General features: G+C 40.0%; 1 protein-coding gene across 4 annotated transcripts in view; it reads right to left on the bottom strand.

The window, feature by feature from the left end:
- The window catches only part of MCF2L2 (MCF.2 cell line derived transforming sequence-like 2), a 267,660-nt gene that overhangs the window by 50,631 nt on the left and 198,069 nt on the right, over positions 1 to 18,960 (bottom strand). For all 4 annotated transcript variants that reach the window (XR_011567109.1, XM_070791175.1, XM_070791183.1 and 1 more), the window contains 4 exons: positions 14,399 to 14,491; positions 13,433 to 13,525; positions 7,850 to 7,921; positions 3,768 to 3,893 (listed from right to left, as the gene is read on the bottom strand). Coding sequence is in view for 3 of the 4 variants with exons in the window: in XM_070791175.1 (XP_070647276.1) it covers positions 3,768 to 3,893; positions 7,850 to 7,921; positions 13,433 to 13,525; positions 14,399 to 14,491 (384 nt within the window). In the remaining variant the exon portion in view is untranslated. The remainder of the gene's footprint in view (positions 1 to 3,767; positions 3,894 to 7,849; positions 7,922 to 13,432; positions 13,526 to 14,398; positions 14,492 to 18,960) is intronic.

The raw sequence follows: 18,960 nt of genomic DNA, 5'->3' as shown, positions 1-18,960 counted from the left end.
GCAGGAAACATCTGGATAAATGAATTAGCACAAAGCTTGATCCAGCAATGAAAAGCAGAAGCTGTGGGACACAGGGGCCTGCGATTACAATTGCCAGAAGCAAAGGGGTTCCTTCCTTTCCAGCCTGATTAAAGACCCAAATAAGTCAGCACTGGGTTCTATATTCAGCATCTACCACCACCCAGGCATGGTGCTGGGTGCCTTATGATTTAATGTAGTCACATTTGAAATTCTTACATCAGAGGTCTGACTTACAAAATGCCCACATATGAAAATGGCAGCATTTACTAGATTTTTTAGGCCATTGTTTTTCATATGGAGGAGACCATCTGACATTAATTAATTCTCATTTATTCCTCACAATCACCCTTTAACATAGGTGTTGTGAGAAGCCCAAGGCAATTCTGCTGAGTCATCAAGAATATTTACTCACCCTTATTTCTGCAGCCAACACTATGGCAAAGAAAGCAGGAGCTAAAATAGAAAATAAAATACCTGGCCCTGGCCCACAGTGAATTTGTAATAAAAATAATTCCTTTGTTGAATAACATAAATTTGTTCCAGAAAATAAAAATATTTCATTCAACCATTACTATTCAACTTTGGAACTTGTTCCTGGCAAGTCAGAATTTAAAAGAACTCAAAATACATCTATATTTTATGCATTGGATTAAACAGGGGGAATTTTTTTTTTATCTTTTTTTGCAAGGAGAGAGAAGTAAATGACATCTCAGTGTTCCACAAAACAAACTTTCTTTAAAACTTTTTAAAGCTTCTGTGATTAAATTAAACCAAAAACTGAGTGTACACAAAAGGGAAAAAATGTAAATATCAGAAGGATATTTTTTAAGTTGTTTTAATTATGAACTCACCCACCAACTTCCATTTCTTTCCTTCACAATCAAATTAATATTGGATGTCAAGTAGGGAAACTAAGAAGTTAAGGTCTGAATTTATCTCTCCCTACAACACGTGGCTGTAAGTATCTTGTAATAAAGTTCTATGAAGCTGATGCAAAGAATCTCAAAATCACTAGATCTGAGTTAATAGTACTTGAGTTGTTAGTAAACTCTAAACAGAATCAGATAAAGAATATGTTGAGAGGTTGGCACCCGGGATAGGGAGCGAAGAGATCAAAGAAATAGTCCTAGCTGATAACCACATGATTGGGGTGAGTTAACTCTTCTTTTCATGGACCTGTTCCTGAATCAGAAAGCTGAAAAATCCAATGTCTGCTCTTCCATAACTCAATAGGATTATATAAAACTGTCAGGATACATTACTTAATATACTAGATGTAAAGGAAGTTAAAGTCTTAGTGAGAAAGAAACCGTAGAGTGTATGTTCTGAGGACACATGGGGAAGAAAAGTACTTTGCACTGGTGTTAAAAAATCTCTAAAATTCTATAAACTCATTCATCTTATTTGGTAACCAGTTTGGAGTGAAATCAGAGTAGATTGCTATTTACTCACATTTTAATCATTCTTTTCTCATAACTTCCTCTTTGTATGTTACTTACACTCAGAATAATAGCTGGGAGTTTCCTGCCCTGAGTACAGGTTTCAGGATATTCTTTTGATTCAGGAAAATGGATGTAATATGGTTAGCTGACATGTGTTCAAAGATAAAAAGAAGAACAGAAAGATGTTCCAAATGATTAAACAAGTTGCTTTCTTGACTTTCCTTAGCCAAAGAAGGAAACAGTTATCAAGAAAACAATCCCCTCTGCCCCACACCGCATGGTTCATGAATACCCTCTTAAATCATGCATCAGTAGTAAGCAGAGAGTGTTTTGGAGTCCCAGGGGACAGTAACAGCATTGTTACCCAGATCTCAGCAAACCCAGTGTAGCCATTTCTGAGATGCTGGCCAGAGAAAATCCAGGAGGGAGGGAAATACAAAATTATAGGAATTTTTTTGGTCCTAATTAATTTGCTTGGTTTGATTTCTGACAAGGAAAGAAATAAAAGGGTCATTTCATCTATCCAGACCTCAATAAATAGAATTTTAAATCCAGGTAAAAATGAAAGGGAAGAAAAGAGAAGGAAAGTATCTGAAATATAATTCTTTGAATACTTGATCGCCATGTGAGAGGCAGAATAATAGCCTCCCAAAGATGCCTGTGTCCTAATCCCTGGAGACTGAGAATACGTTAAATTACATGACAAGTTAATTAAGATTGTTAATTGGCTGAATTTGAGATATGGAGGTTATCATAGATTAACCAGTTAGGCCCAATGTAATCACAAGAGTCCTTAAAAGTGGAAGAAGTATAGATGATCTTATTTGCAAAGCAGATAGAGACACAGACATAGAGAATAAATGTATGGACAGCAAGGGGAAAGGGGGGGAGGAATTGGGAGATTGTGAATGACACATATACACTGTTGATACTATGTATAAAACAGATAACTAATGAGAACCTACGGAACACCTCAGGGAACTCTACTCAAGGCTCTGTGGTAACCTAAAAAGGAAGGAAACACCACAAAGGGGATATATGTATATGTGTGGGCTTCCTAGGTGGTTCAGTGGTAAAGAATCCTGCCAAGCAGGAGACACCGGTTTGATCCCTGGGTCAAGAAGATCCCCTGGAAAAGGAAACGGCAACCCACTCCAGTATTCTTACCTGGGAAATCCCATTAACAGAGGAGCCTGGTGGGCTACAGTCCATGAGGTTGCAAAAGGGTAAGACACGACTTAGCAACTAAACAACGACATGTATACGTATAGCTAATTTCACTTTGCTATACAGCAGAAACTAACACACATTGTGAAACAATTATACTCCAATAGGGAAGACAAATAGAAGAGATGGTCTGAGTGATGTGAAGTGAGAAGAACTCAACCCACTGTTGCTGGTATTTAAGATGGAGAAAGATACCATGAGTGGAAGAATGTGGGTGGCCCTTGTAAACTGGAAAAGGCAGTGAAATATTCTCTCCAAAGGCCTCCAGAAAGGCAGACACCTTGATTTTAGCCTGGTGAGACTATGTTCTACTTCTGACCTATAGAACTATAAGATAATAAATTTGTGCTATTCTAAGCTGCCAAGCTTGTGATAATTTGTTATGACAATGACAGCAAACACATCTGAGTCAAAATCTAGAGTACTTCACAGCAAAAACAAGCTGTATATTAATTATATCCCAGTCCCAGTGAGATCACACAGTCTTAGAGGATGGTTTGCCTGGAATGCCTGGGTCTGGCCTGCTTGGGATTAACTCTAATGCCAGAGTTGAGATGACCCAGTCCCCAGCACTCCCTCTTTTGGTATTTTTCTTTAAGCACATGGATTAAGGAATATACAATATATGCTTGTTGGACCTCTTCTTGCATCTGTGATGTAAAATGAGGTTAGACGTTCACTCAGGATCCATTTTCAAAGTAATTTTCACAGAGAAAATAAAGCTAAAGAAGGAAAATCTCTTGATATTTTAATGGTGCCATGAGTGAGAAAATAAATAACTCCTTCAGCACTTTCTCCTGCCCAATATGCTCTGCTCCCTGAGTTCTTGCTTTTTCCAGAGTGTGGATCAGTTTCCACATTTGGGACCCCAAGAATCACAACCCAAGATTCCTAAAAATGCAGAGGTGCTGCTTGGAATCCCATAGCACACGTGTGCTGACCAATTTAGGTCACTTTGCCCAGAGTCAAATTCCTTCCCCACAGATCAGTTCTCTAACTTTGCCACAGTACCTCCTACCCTTGTAGGATTGTGTCTGCCTTTGGTTAAAATGTCCCAACACTTGCTACAGAACATACCGGACATCCAGTGACTGCTGCCAGGTCCATGGCCAACTCACAGGACTTGATCAAATCCTCCATCATGGCCAAAGCCTGTTGTAGGTCAGCTAAGAAGGTTGAATCCTTGGTCCTCTTTGGCCCATTCTGTGGAAACCAAATGCCTTGTTGGAAATCAAAAGGTAAACCATCTACCAAGTAAAGAAATAAAACAGGACAGAGATAAGGAGTTGTGGATCTAGCCAGCAGGAGTGACTGAGAAGGTAGCTATATCAACCTGTTTCCTTGCTCCCAAAGGTGGCTAAGGATATTTGCTGGTTTAACTATATCTCACACACACACACACACACACACAAGCAAAATCACTGACTACATTTTATGCACACTATACTAATGAAGAATGAAGTTCATAAAATCATGGACATCATATTCTGGATATTTAAGAGATATCCTGAGTTTTTGTAAAGCATGAAAACTGCAGCCCTTCAAAAAGGCTGCTCTCCCTTTTACTCCCCTATCCCTCAGGGCCTATTGAATAGTACAGCTTGAGTATCATATTCCTGTATTTAATGTGATAGTCTTTACCTACGGATAAAATCATGCTTAAAACCATTCCAGAGGAGGATATTTGTAAACTAGAAGAGGCAAAGAATAGGCTGCCATGTGGAGGTTTACTAATGATTTACATGTAAACACCACAATGGCAGCATTTGCCACACTGAATCTCCCCATTTTCTGTCACTATTAAAGATGCCAAAGAGGTAAGCCAATGTGATCTGTATCTTCCAAACAGGATGAAGACCCAGAATTAAGGAGAAAAAGCTAATTTAAGAGACCAACGAACGTTCCAATGATTACTATTGTGACACTTAGGACATGTTAGGGATGGTTGTTTCAGTTTGAAAGTCTTTCGCTTAGGATTTCTATATTTTATTCCCCTGCCACCTAGACAGCATATTTATCTGTTTTCTGGTAAACACAAACAGAAAGACTTTGTTTTTTTGCATTTTTAAAAAAACACAACAATTTCCACAAGAAAGATTAGAGAGCTCTTTGCTGCTCCCCACATACAGCCCGCTTCTTCTTGTCCTCTCCTGTAAGACATAAGCAAAGGTTTGTGTGTTTTTTAAATCTCTGCTTAAACACTGAAGATTAGCATCTTTGAATCAGAGATATGAATGACAGGGCTGATGAATGGAGTGGAGCATGCTGCCTCCACTGAACAACATGTCATAGATTCTTATTTTCTTACTCATGGTAAATACACTCCAGGTCCTGGTGAAAAACAACAGACTCTCACCTGAGTTTATGTCATTAACAAAGGATTAAAAGTGCTTACACCAGGCATCTCCCTCTTTACTAAATACTTGAAACTCAAATTACTTTCAGAGACTCAATGGCTCCTAGTCTCTCTCCTTCCCACTAACCCTTCTCCCACAAGCAAGATGGGGGGCTAGTTTTGTGTGATGTAGGACTCTTCCAGTTCCAGTTCAGTCGCTCAGTCGTGTCCAACTCTTTGTGACCCCGTGAATCGCAGCACGCCAGGCCTCCCTGTCCATCACCAATTCCTGGAGTTTACTCAAACTCATGTCCATCAAGTCGATGATGCCATCCAGCCATCTCATCCTCTGTCGTCCCCTTCTCCTCCTGCCCCCAATCCCTCCCAGCATCAGAGTCTTCTCCAGTGAGTCAACCCTTCGCATGAGGTGGCCAAAGTATTGAAGTTTCAGCTTTAGCATCATTCCTTCCAATGAACACCCAGGACTGATCTCCTTCAGAATGGACTGGTTGGATCTCCTTGCAGTCCAAGGGACTCTCAAGAGTCTTCTCCAACACCACAGTTCAAAAGCATCAATTCTTCAGCGCTCAGCTTTCTTCACAGTCCAACTCTCACATCCATACATGACCACTGGAAAAAGCATAGCCTTGACTAGACGGACCTTTGTTGGCAAAGTAATGTCTCTGCTTTTGAATATGCTATCTAGGTTGGTCATAACTTTCCTTCCAAGGATTATGTGTCTTTTAATTTCATGGCTGCAGTCACCATCTGCAGTGATTTTGGAGCCCAGAAAAATAAAGTCTGACACTGTTTCCACTGTTTCTCCATCTATTTGCCATGAAGTGATGGGACCAGATGCCATGATCTTTGTTTTCTGAATGTTGAGCTTTAAGCCAACTTTTTCACTCTCCACTTTCACTTTCATCAAGAGGCTTTTCAGTCCCTCTTCACTCTGCCATAAGGATGGTGTCATCTGCATATCTGAGGTTATTGATATTTCTCCTGGCAATCTTGACTCCAGCTTGTGCTTCTTCCAGCCTAGCGTTTCTCATGATGTACTCTGCATATAAGTTAAATAAGCAGGGTGACAATATACAGCCTTGACGTACTCCTTTTCCTATTTGGAACCAGTCTGTTGTTCCATGTCCAGTTCTAACTGTTGCTTCCTGACCTGCATATAGGTTTCTCAAGAGGTAGGTCAGGTGGTCTGGTATTCCCATCTCTTGAAGAATTTTCCACAGTTTATTGTGATCCACACAGTCAAAGGCTTTGGCATAGTCAATAAAGGACTCTTACAAATGTTATTAATCCTCTTTAAGTTCTTACTGACATTATTGAAAGTGAAAGTGAAGTTGCTCAGTCTGTCCAACTCTTTGCGACCCCATGGACTGTAGCCCACCAGGCTCCTCCATCCATAGAATTTTCTAGGCAAGAGTACTGGAGTGGGTTGCCATTTCCTTCTCCAGGGGATCTTACCAACCCAGGGATTGAATCCCGGTCTCCTGCATTGTGGGCAGATGCTTTACTGTAACCCAGGCTAGCTCTACTTGCTCCAGGCTATAAAAGTATTACCTATCACTTGGGCTTCTTTTAATCTTAAGCCATCCCCACAACACCTTTTGACCAGGGAGGGCATGGAAACGACCACTCCTTGAGACACAGGCCTCATGTTTTTCTTTTTATATCAGAATTTCATACTAGGGGAAAACCAAACAAACAAAAAAAAACACTTGCAAACCACAAGTTTCTTCCCATACTGTGTGACCATCACTTCTTCCAAGAGAAACTTGGTTGTCTTAGAATTCACAGACACACACACACACACACACACACACATTTGGAAGGGAATTGGGCATAATGTATATAGATTTACTAAGGAGTACAAAGAGGTAAATATAAATCATTCATAATCCTACCATTCAGGAAAACAACTGTAGGATTTTATTTTATTTATTTATTTATTTTTTAATTGGAGGATAATTAATTTACAGTATTGTGATGGTTTCTGCCATACATCAGCATGAATCAGCCATAGGTATACATATGTTCCCTCCCTGTTGAACCTCCCTCACACCCCATCCCACCTCTTTTGGCAGGAATCCAAATTGATACATCCACTATGGAGAACAGTATGGAGATTTCTTAAAAAATTAGGAATAAAACTACCATATGACCCAACAATCCCACTACTGGGCATATACCATTAAAAAAACCATAATTGAAAAGGACATATGCACCCCAGTGTTCATTACAGCACTATTTACAATACCCAGTACATGGAATTTTATTATATTTACTTCCAGGCTTTTACGTATGCATTTCACACTTTCACTTACTTTTGTATTCCTGTGAAACATTTTTATGTGGAAGGAAGAAAGTATATTACCACTCTTGCTATTACAAATCCCCCCCCAAAAAAACCCAAATCCCCACTTTTAAATTGTCTTTAGTTTTTTTGTTTTTTCCTGACTATGAATTATGGGATGAATATTATTTTAGAAAATTTACACAATAAAGATCATACACTAAGAAAACAAAATCACCATAAGTCCTTCCATGTATAGACAAACACCATTAGCTTCCCTGGTAGCTCAGACCATAAAGAATATGCCTACATTGTGGGAGACCAGGGTTTGATTCCCAGTTCAGGAAGATGCCCTGGAGGAAGGAATGCAACCCACTCCAGTATTCTTGCCTGGAGAATTCTATGGACAGAGGAGCCTGGAAGGCGATAGTCCATGGGGGTCGCGAACAGACACGACTGAGCGACTAACATTCACTTCATTAGCAGTTAGTAAATAAAATAATATTTAATTTCCAGTACCTTAGCCGAACCTCCTTCTAGATCACTTGGGTCCATCTCCAAATCCTCAGGAGACTCAAAATCCAGCAGCCCCTGTATTAACCCAAAAGCCTTATTGAAAATCAAAAAGTCAAATGCTAACTTAATCTATTGTGCAAACAATCTCCAGCCAATGCTAAACTGAGGATGTATATAAATTTGTCTGTTTGTCACAAGTAAGAGGGAAAAAGTAAATGGAATATTCAGCACAAAGTTCCTTCCACAAACATAGAATCACATTGGACACACTATTTTGTAGCCTGCTTTTTTTCAGCAACTTATTATGAACATTTTCCCACACCAATATACTTTTTTTTATACATGTTTTTAAATTGTGGCAGAGTATTGCATACTATGGGCTTCTCAGGTGGCGCTAGTGGTAAAAACACACCTGCCAATGCAAGAGATACAAGAGACTTAGGTTTGACCCCTGGTTGGGAAGATCCCCTGGAGTAGGAAATGGCAACCTGTTTTGATAATCTTGCCTGGCATTTTCATGGACAGAGGAGCCTGGTAGGCTACAGTTCTTGGAGTCACAGAGTCAGACACCACTGAGCGACTGAGCACAAGCAGAAAGGATTGCATGCTGTAGCTAAATCATAATTGATTAATTCCCCTCTACTGTTAAATATTTATGTTAAATAATTTGTTACTACAATAACAGTCTTTATACACTTTTCTTAAGGATAAATACCTAGAAGTTGAATTGTTAATGTTAAGAGTTGTGATACATGTTTCCAACTTCTTTAGAGAAGGACTATGTCCCCATCAGCCATATACGAAAAAATTTTTCACCATCCCCTAGCCTACTTGGAGTATTACTATTTAATCAAAAAGTTTTGCCAGCCAAATCAACAGAGCAATCCCACCTCACTGCTGTTTTGAATTTGAATTTCTCAAATAACTAGTGAAGTAGAACTCTCAAAAAAATGTTTGTTATTAGCTTTTATTCTTTTGTAAGCTGCCTAGTTCCTTTGTTCATTTTTCTATTATTTATTTTGTTTTTAATTTCAGGTTTACTGAGGTATAATTGACATATAAAATTGTTAGGTATCTACAGTGTGTCTTTTTTAAAAGAGATTTATACAGTTTTAATGAAAATTTTGAGAATAACAATGTCCATCACTCAACCATGAATAAGACCGAGACTTTTTACGACATGAAGGAGATAGAAATAACAAACTCTGAAAAGGAAGGAAAAAAAAAAAAAAAAACACTTCAGGCTAGTGCTTTGTGACAGTCAGAGGGAGGAAGCAACTTACAGCCAACAGAGAAGCTAAGGTGGCAAGATGCTTTGAATGACTAAAATTAAGGAAGCTGAAAACATCCTTAGCCAGGAATTTATGTCCTAAGTTGCTTTAGTTGTGTCCGACTCTTTGTGATGCTATGGACTGTAGCCCGCCAGGCTCCTCTGTCCATGGGATTCCCCAGGCAAGAATACTGAAGTGGATTGCCATTTCCTTCTCCAGGGTACAGCGTGTCTTTTAGTGATCTGACACATGTATATACTGTGAAAAGATTCCCCCACCTGGTTAAATGACACATCTATCATTTCATTTCTTTTTTCAGTATGAACATTTAAATCCTACACTCTTGTCACATTTCAATTATGCAATACAGTCTTACCAACTATAGTCACTACATTTTACATTAGAATTTCAGACCTTATTCATCCTTTTATTTATTTTTTAATTGGAGGAAAACTGTGTTAGTTTCTGCTTTACAATGTGAATCGGCCATAATTATATATATTTAACTATATAATTAATGAAATACAATAATATAATATCATTATATATACATGTGTGTATATACACACACACATATATATATATATAATTAGTAAAGGGTACAAACTTTTATTTAGGAGATGAATAAGGAACTGAGAAAGTAGCATTGACATTATCCTGTGTAAAACAGATAGCTAGTGGGAAGCTGCTATATATTAAAAACACAGGTAGCTCAGACTGGTGCTCTGTGATCATATATTATGGTATATTATAATAGCCTTCCATCCCCTCCTTCCCCTCCCTCCCATCCCACCCCTCCAGGTGGTCACAGAGTGCCAGTCTGGGCTCCCTGTGTTATTAATATATAGCAGCTTCCCACTAGCTATCTGTTTCACACAGGATAGTGTATGTATGTCAGTGCTACTTTCTTAATTCCATATTCATCTCCTAAGTAAAAGTTTATACCCTTCACCTATTCTTTTTTTTACATAGTGGTCTATTTATGACATGAGTTGGATTACATAGGAAACCATCATGACCACTTATTCTAGATCATCTTTCTTGCAATAAGCTAAACTTACTGTAAACAAATTATGTACCATTTTGCAAACCATATTTTATTAAAACAAAATCCAAGCAAGGAAAATTCTCTACATTAAATTTGATAGTTTCCATACATCACTTAGCCTATTTGACAGAAATAATGAGCCCATCTCTACTAATCTTCTAGGTTTCTCATATATGTGTTAATATACAATATTTGTTTTTTTCTTTCTGACTTTCTTCACTCTGTAGAGACTCTAGGTCCATCCACATCTCTATAAATGACCCAGTTTTGTTCCTTGACATATATACACTACCATATGTAAAATAGATAGCTAGTGGGAACCTGCCATAAAGCATCAGAGGCTCAGCTCAGGGCTCTGTGATGACCTAGATGGGTGGGATGGGTGGGATGGGTGGAGGAAAGTCCAAGAGGGAGGGGACATATGTGTAGATAGAGTGGATTCACTTCATCGTACAGCAGAAATGAACACAACATTGTAAAATGATTATACTTCAATTAAAAAAATTAAGTAATAGCAAAAACAAACAAAAAAATCATGAGCTCAATGAAAGTGAGTTCTATTGTTCCTTAATGCATTTATCTTTAATGTATGCTGGGCTTCCCTGGTGGCTCAGCTGGTAAAGAATCTGCCTGCCAATGCAGGAGGCACAAGAGATGTGGGTTTGACTCCTGGGTCAGGAAGATTCCCTGGAGAAGGAAATGGCAACCCACTTCAGTATCCTTGTTAGGGAAATTCCATGGACAGAGGAGCCTGGCTGGCTACAGTCCATGTGTTTGCAGAGTCAGACATGACTGAGCACACACACCTAATGTGTGCTAACAAATAATGTATTAGTATTATCTAATCAACTTGCTATGACATAGACATTACATACATTATGTACTCTGTCATGACTTTTAATATCATAACATCTCAGAAGAAAGTATTAAGCATTTCATAGATACTTGTTTTTTGTTTTTTATTGTTAATTTCTATAGGCTTATTATTAAACATGCTGACCATTTGTCACATATCTTGCTAATACAATATTTTCCCCATTTTTTCATGCGTCTGTTTTTAATGGTATAACCTATCATTCCTTTTCCTTTTTGTTTATACTTAGAAAGCTTTCCCACACCAGGATCCCATGATCCTTCCTAAGGCATGAGGCAGTTGGTCCAATATCCATGCTCTCCCAAATAAGCTGATGGTAAGCACTGCAGTGGGGCTTCCCAGGTGACACTAGTGGTAAAGAACACTCCTGACGTGGGTTCGATCCCTGGGTTGAAGATCCCCTGGAGGAGGGCATGGCAACCCACTCCAATATTCTTAAGAATTCCATGCACAGAGGAGCCTGGCGGGCTGCCCTCAAAGAGTCAGACACGACTGAAGTGACGTAGCACGCAGGCACTGTCCCTCAGAGTAGAGAACACTCCAAAGTTCTTCCTCTCTTCACGGGCATGCCAATGGTTTAACCTTGTTCTTTCAGGCAGGAAGAAGCTTAGCTATGGGATAACCTGGTCTGTCTTGAGTAGCCTCCCAAGGTTTTTGCACAGACCCCCAAGGAATATTTTATAGTGATCTTGTCTCTTGTTTCCTCAGTGAAATACAAACCTTCTAAGTATTTTTAACATGCATTGCCTCACTTAATGTTCCCAAAAAGCATACCAGGAAAGTACAATTACTACCTTCATTCTTTAGGTGAGGGACCTGAGGTACAGAGAAGTTAAGCAATTGCCTGGTTTCACCGTAGCCTGGAATCATCTGAGCCAGACCACACCCAGGATGTCTAATTCCTGAGTCAGTGTTTCTAATCACTACGTCCTACAGACCTCCAAGGAAGGTACAGACTTAGCTATTGCATCAACATTGCTTCTATGGGAAAGCTTGAGCTCTTCAGTACTGGGTGCACCAGGCCCAGGAGGTGAAGACCCCTACATAGGTTCTGCTCCCTCCTCACTGAGCCCAGCAGTAGATAGGACTTTTAAAGTTAGGATGACAGTGAAGATGGGGCTGTCAGAGAAGCACAAGGCCCTAAGTGAATGCTTTATCAAACATGCTTATAGGTGCCACTCATAGAGGGAATCAGAGGGTCACCTTCCTCACTCCCAGGCTGGTGTGATGACTCCGGGTATGAAACAACAGCTGCAGGTTATGTGATGGAAGCTTCCTGGGGGTCAGCCCTGAGCCAGCTCTTGACCGACTATGCCACTCACTGAACCTATGCGGGAGGGTGAGTGTCCTCACTTTAGAGACAAGGAAACCAAGGCCTGAGAGGCCCCCCTACACTGGCAGCAGCAGAGCCGGTGTAGCCGAAGCTAGGCCTACTGATGCCAAGCTGAGAGGGGGAACTTGTCCTGAGGGCAGAACACTGGTAGTAGCTTAACTGCCCTGAGCCTCCGTTTCTTCACAATCCAGAGCCTCTGGGCATATGACTGTGGGGATTAAGAAATACATGTGGGAAGATACTCAGTAAACAGCTTGCTTTCAAATTAACAGAGAGTAGCCACTGGGCAAGACCTACTTATAAAGGTTAATTAAAAGTGGCCCAGAAGAGTGGCCCAGACCTTTCCCCTAGCTTATATGTGGGAAAGCAGCCTTGACAGAGCTCCTGACCTGTGTGTGTGGCGGTGGGGGGGGGGGGGGGTGGGGAGGCTCCTAGGAGTGTTCTCCTGCAGGTGTGCTGGTCTCAGAGCGAGAAAGAACCACTAGGGGGTTCCGCAGAACAAATTCCTCCTGTTATGCTGCTCTTGAGAAAAAGCCTCGGTCTAAAAGCAGAGGTAGATGCTGCGGAAGAAGAGAAGAATCCAGTGTTGCCTTCTCCCCTCTGTTTAAATGTATGTAACATATTAACAGTGACTTCAGGGAATATCACAACTCTTTCCTGAAGCTCCTTGCCCCAGCTGTAAAATGGAGCAGATGGTATCTTACCTGTAAACATCTTACCAAGAGTAGTGGCCTGTCTGCCTCCCCACTCTCTAAGCTGCAAGCATGTAGTGGCCTTGTCCTCCCCCGCTTTCCTCCCCAGGACCCCTGCTACAATGAGTTGGGCTCTCCTTAGAGATCCCTGTGCTGGCTACACATTGGACTAGCTAGGCTTCCATGTCCCTGTGATTCCTTGGTCTTACGCCTCATTGAAGAAGCTGATTTAGACAGAAAAAGCCTGAAATATAGTCCTAGCTTCACCCTTGGAAGTTGAAGTTACAATTCTATGTGTGTAAGGTAAAGTGCACCATCATACCTACATCTCTTCTCCCAGCATAGGAAGTACTGTCTCATCAACTTACCTTCAACAGCATCTGGTACTTTATAAGTCTCTGATTTGGCTCTCTCAGACACTTAAAAAGAGGGAGACTGTGACCCAGTTGACGCTGGCATACCTTGAAAAGCCAAACAGAAACAACATGAAACAAAACAACACAGAGAGAACAGAAGCAGCAGCGTTTAAATACAAGGGAAGTGGCTTCTTCACGGACAGGACAGGGCAGCGGGGTCGACCAGTTCTGTACTGTTTTGGCTGTTCACTCACTTAGCTACAGACTGTAAAATGAGAGACAGAGGAAAGGGGACAGGCTCGGCTAGTATTTTTAAAGGCAAGTAGGGATGCCAGGCTGTTTATTTCTTTTTCTGTTGCTTGTTCTTTTACGTTGTTTTGTTCTCTCAAGAACTCACTTTATTTTGTTTTCTTGTTTTATAACTTTTTATTGGAGTATAATTGCTTCACAATGTTGTGTTAGTTTCTGTTGTACAATGAAGTCAATCAGTTATATGTATACATATATGCCTATTCATTTCTTTTAGAAAGTAAGTCCATAAGGAGGGAGACAATGGGGCAGCCTTCTGAAAAGGAGGCAGCCTGTCTTCAGGTTGGGGCTTGGGGGTGTGGGAATCTATTTAAGGGTACATGATAGGCTTATTGATATCATCGCAGGGATTCCCCCAAGTGTGACTTAATTCCATTTTTAAAACCTATTCTAAAACAGACAAACAACAACAACAAAAAAACTATCCTAGAAGAGCACTCCATTTTCTCACCAGGCTACAGCTGTTTCTTACAGGTTGTCCCATAGAGACCCAGGGCAGCATTGAAACTTTCAGTGTGTAATTTCAAAATAGGAAAGGCTTTAATAAACATAAATCCCAATGCCAAATTCCTCTTCCTAGTTCATACTTTTAGATTTCTTTAAAAATTGGATGCCTATGAACATTGTCCCAGGAAAAGTTTGTGGGAGACCTTAGAAATGCAGTGTTACCCCAAAGTAGGTGCAGTCTTGACATTCTTGCCAGATTGCCCTGGCTCGGGGCAGGTTCTTATGGTATTTAAAATATATTTGAAGGTCTTCTTTCTAGGTGAGAAAAAGTTAGAACAAGTTAACCAGTTAGCATTTTTCAATAAAAGGTATAATGACATGGTTTATTCATTCACTCAATAGGCCTGGGTATTTTCAATGTGTAAGGAACTAGGGAGGCACAACAAATAACCTTATGCTGGAGTGAGTGTGTGACAAGGAGGTAAACAGAGGGCTATAAACAACACAGATATGAATGGAGTACTGTGAGAGAAGCTCTAGGACTCTGGCCAATAAATAACTAAATTCATGAACAGGAGTTGGATTTTCTCTTTATCCTTTCTCCTCTTCTCTTTATCTGGGAACCCAGATAAATATCTCCCCCAAATGGTTTTGCAGTGAGTAATAAAATGGACAAAAATGTGCTGGTGGCTGATGGCCCCTCCTTTCTTCCCATGTGTGCATGCTAAGTCACTTCTGTCATGTCCAACTCTTTGCAATCCTATGGACTGTAGCCCACCAGGCTCCTCTGTCCCCCATGTTATTCTCCAGGCAAGAATGCTGGAGTAGTTGCCATGCCCTACTCCAGGGGATCTTCCTGACCCAGGGATTGAACCCATGTCTTTTATGTCTTCTGCATTGGCAAGCGCGTTCTTTACCACCAGCACCAACTTTACAGTCATCATGATGCCAACCCTGCAAATAAATCTAAGAAATAACCAAAAGATAGAAACATCCCAGAAGGAAAATATGGCAGTGGAAGTTTGAACACAAACTAAGTGGTCTGGGCAATCCCTGCCTCGGACATCACCTTCAACCTGCAGCACAGGTCTTCTAAGACATGAAAAGCTACACCGCTATCTCATAGCTAGAGATCAAGAGGGATTCCAAGTGCTGTGTGAACTATATTCTTATTGTATCAAAGGCCATGAGAGGTGGGCACACATTTGCCAATATCCAAGGTATAAAGCATACCCAAGCCTGTAGAGTCAGTTTACCAGCGTCATCCTCTCCATCAGGAGAACCTAGTCCATGGCAGCTGTGCTTGCCACAGAGCCTGGACTGCTCCGGCAGAGATGACCATGTGGCCACTTCCTTGTGGATTTCTGTGTTCTCTTGGTGGATGCTGAGCTGATACCTGTGCTCCTAAAGCCTTCACTTTTTGCTTCTGTGTCTGTACTTTGAGTATCACAGAACATTACATGCCTTGCAGCACTGAAATACACTACTGACCTAAATTTGCTCTTCAGTTCAAAATTCTTTAGCAAAAACATGGGAACTAACCAGCAGCATACAAAAGTGCCTGATTCCCTTACTTCCTTATAGAATAAATCAGGAGGCTAAAAAATTGCTACCCCAAAACTCATATTCATACAGGGAGATGTGATTGCTTAGGAATTGGGAAGACCGTTGCTCAGGTTCAGTTCTCAGCTTTGTTAGTTACAAACAAAGCTATTTGCTTATTTGGTCTGAGGTCAGTTACTTAACCTTCCTTCACTTCAGTTTCTCATCTGTTCAGTTCAGTTCAGTCGCTCAGTCGTGTCTGACTCTTTGCGACCCCATGAATCACAGCACGCCAGGCCTCCTTGTCCATCACCATCTCCCGGAGTTCACTCAAACTCATGTCCATCGAGTCGGTGATGCCATCCAGCCATCTCATCCTCTGTTGTCCCCTTCTCCTCCTGCCCCCAATCCCTCCCAGCATCAGAGTCTTTTCCAATGAGTCAACTCTTCGCATGAGGTGACCAAAGTACTGGAGTTTCAGCTCTAGCATCATTCCCTCCAAAGAACACCCAGGACTGATCTCCTTTAGAATGGACTGGTTGGATCTCCTTGTAGTCCAAGGGAATCTCAAGAGTCTTCTCCAACACCACAGTTCAAAAGCATCAATTCTTTGGCACTCAGCCTTCTTCACAGTCCAACTCTCACATCCATACATGACCACAGGAAAAACCATAGCCTTGACTAGACGAACCTTTGTTGGCAAAGTAATGTCTCTGCTTTTGAATATGCTATCTAAGTTGGTCATAACTTTCCTTCCAAGGAGTAAGCGTCTTTTAATTTCATGGCTGCAGTCACCATCTGTAGTGATTTTGGAGCCCAAAAAAATAAAGTCTGACACTGTTTCCACTGTTTCCCTATCTATTTCCCATGAAGTGGTGGGACCGGATGCCATGATCTTTGTTTTCTGAATGTTGAGCTTTAAGCCAACTTTTTCACTCTCCACTTTCACTTTCATCAAGAGGCTTTTGAGTTCCTCTTCACTTTCTGCCATAAGGGTGGTGTAGTTTTTAATTACTTCATTTGTCCCAGAGTAATAGCTTTGTACTTGATAAGAATTTACTACTGGTATTTTGTCTCCAATATCATAAATCATATAGAATTATATGCAGGTTTGTGGTCTGGGTATGAAAAGCTTTGTAAAACTTTAGGAGAGAAATTCTTCTAAGAAAAGATGTCCAGTTAACAATTTCCCAACCATTTCCTAAAATTTGGACAATTTTTATTTGATAATATCCATTTGTTTCCCACAGGAATTTGGTCCTTTTCTCATTCAATAATTTCAATAAATCTTTGCAATAATGATATAAGCAATTATGAAATATTACTAAATTCTGAAACTAGATTTCACATTAGTGGTTTGATTAGTGTAAAGTTGTAAAATGGTATAAAACACTATAGCAATGCTATAAAAGTAATTCAAAAAGGAAATTAATCAGATTGAATACAAAATAGTTTTTAAATTTTATTTATTTTTAATTGGAGGGTAATTGCTTTATAATATCATATTGGTTTCTGCCATACAGCAACATGAAGCAGGCATAGATATACTTATGACCCCTGCCTCTTGAACCTCCTTCCCACATCTCACCCCATCCCACCCGTCTAGGTTGTCACAGAGCACCAGATTTGAGCTCCCTGAGTCATACAGCAAATTTGCAGTGGCTATCTGATTTTACATATGATGATGTATATGTTTCAATGCTACCCTCTTAGTTCATCCCAACCTCTCCTTTCCCACCTGAATCCACAAGTCTGTCCTCTATGTCTATGTCTCCATGCTTCCCTGCAGATACGTTCATCAGTACCATCTTTCTAGAGTCCATATATATGCATTAACATATGATATTTGTCTTTCTCTTTCTGACTTACTTCACTCTGTATAACAGGCTCTAGGTTCATCTACCTTATTAGAACTGTGTCAAATGCATTCCTTTTTATGTGTGAGTAATATTCCATTGTGTATATGTACCAAAATTTCTTTATCCATTCATCTGTCAATGGACATCTAGTTTTCTTCCATATCTTAGCTGTCGTAAATAGTGCTGCAGTGAACATTGGGGAACATGTGTCCTTTTTAATTATGGTTTCCTCAGGGTATATGTCCAGTAGTGGGATTGTTGGGTCATATGGAGGTTTCATTACTAGTTTTTTAAGGAATCTCCACACTGTTCTCAAAGTGGCTGGATCAATTTGTATTCCCACCAAGAGTGCAAGAAGGTTCCCTTTTCCCCCACACCCTCTCTAGCATTTAGTGTTTGTAGATTTTTTGATGATGGGCAATTCTGACAAGTGTGAGGTGATACTCATTGTAGTTTTGATTTGCATTTCTCTAATGAGCAAGGTTGAGCATCTTTTTATGTGTTTATTAGCCATTGGTATGTCTTCTTTGGAAAAATATTTGTTCAGGTCTTCTGCCCACTTTTGATTGTATTGTTTGTTTTTCTGCATGTCAGTTGTTTCAGTTGCTGTTATTTTCTCCCATTCTGAGGATTATCTTTTTCACTTGGTTTATAGTTTCCTTTGCTGTGCAAAATCTTTTAAGTTTAAACAGATTCCATTTGTTAATTTTTGTTTTTATTTCCATTACTCTAGGAGGTGGGACACAGAGGATCTTACTGTGATTTATGTCAGAATGTTCTGCCTATGTTTACCTCTAAACATGTTTAGCTCTAAACCTTTTATTCTGGTCTTATACCTAGGTCTTTAATCCATTTTGAGTTTATTTTTGTGTATGGTGTTAGGGAGCATTCTGATTTCATTCTTTAACACAAAGCTGTCCAGTTTCCCCAGAACCACTTACTGATGAGACTGTCTTTTCTTCATTGTATATTCTTGCCTCCTTTGTAAAAAAATAAAGTGCCCGTAGGTGCATGGATTTATATCTGGGCTTTCTATTATGTTCCATTGGTCTATATTTCTGTTTTTGTGCCAGTACCATACTGCCTTGATGACTGTAGCTTTGTAGTGTAGTCTGAAGTCAGGCAGGTTGATCCCTCCAGTTCCATTCTTCTTTCTCAAGATTGCCTTGGCTATTCAGGGTCTTTTGTGTTTCCATACAAATTTTGAAATTGTTTGTTCTAGTTCTGTGAAAAATACCATTGGTAATTTGATAGGGATTGCACTGAATCTAGTTCAATTTTTTGCATGACCCAATTTTATACTACCCAAAAGATTGCTTTGGGCAGTATAGTCATTTTCACAATATTGATTCTTCCAGTTCAGGAACATGGTATATCTATCCA

The sequence above is a fragment of the Bos indicus genome, chromosome 1, assembly GCF_029378745.1.
Source record: "Bos indicus isolate NIAB-ARS_2022 breed Sahiwal x Tharparkar chromosome 1, NIAB-ARS_B.indTharparkar_mat_pri_1.0, whole genome shotgun sequence".
Classification (NCBI taxonomy): domain Eukaryota; kingdom Metazoa; phylum Chordata; class Mammalia; order Artiodactyla; family Bovidae; genus Bos; species Bos indicus.
Note: the sequence above shows the minus strand (reverse complement) of the source record. Positions and strands in the feature narration are given on the sequence as shown.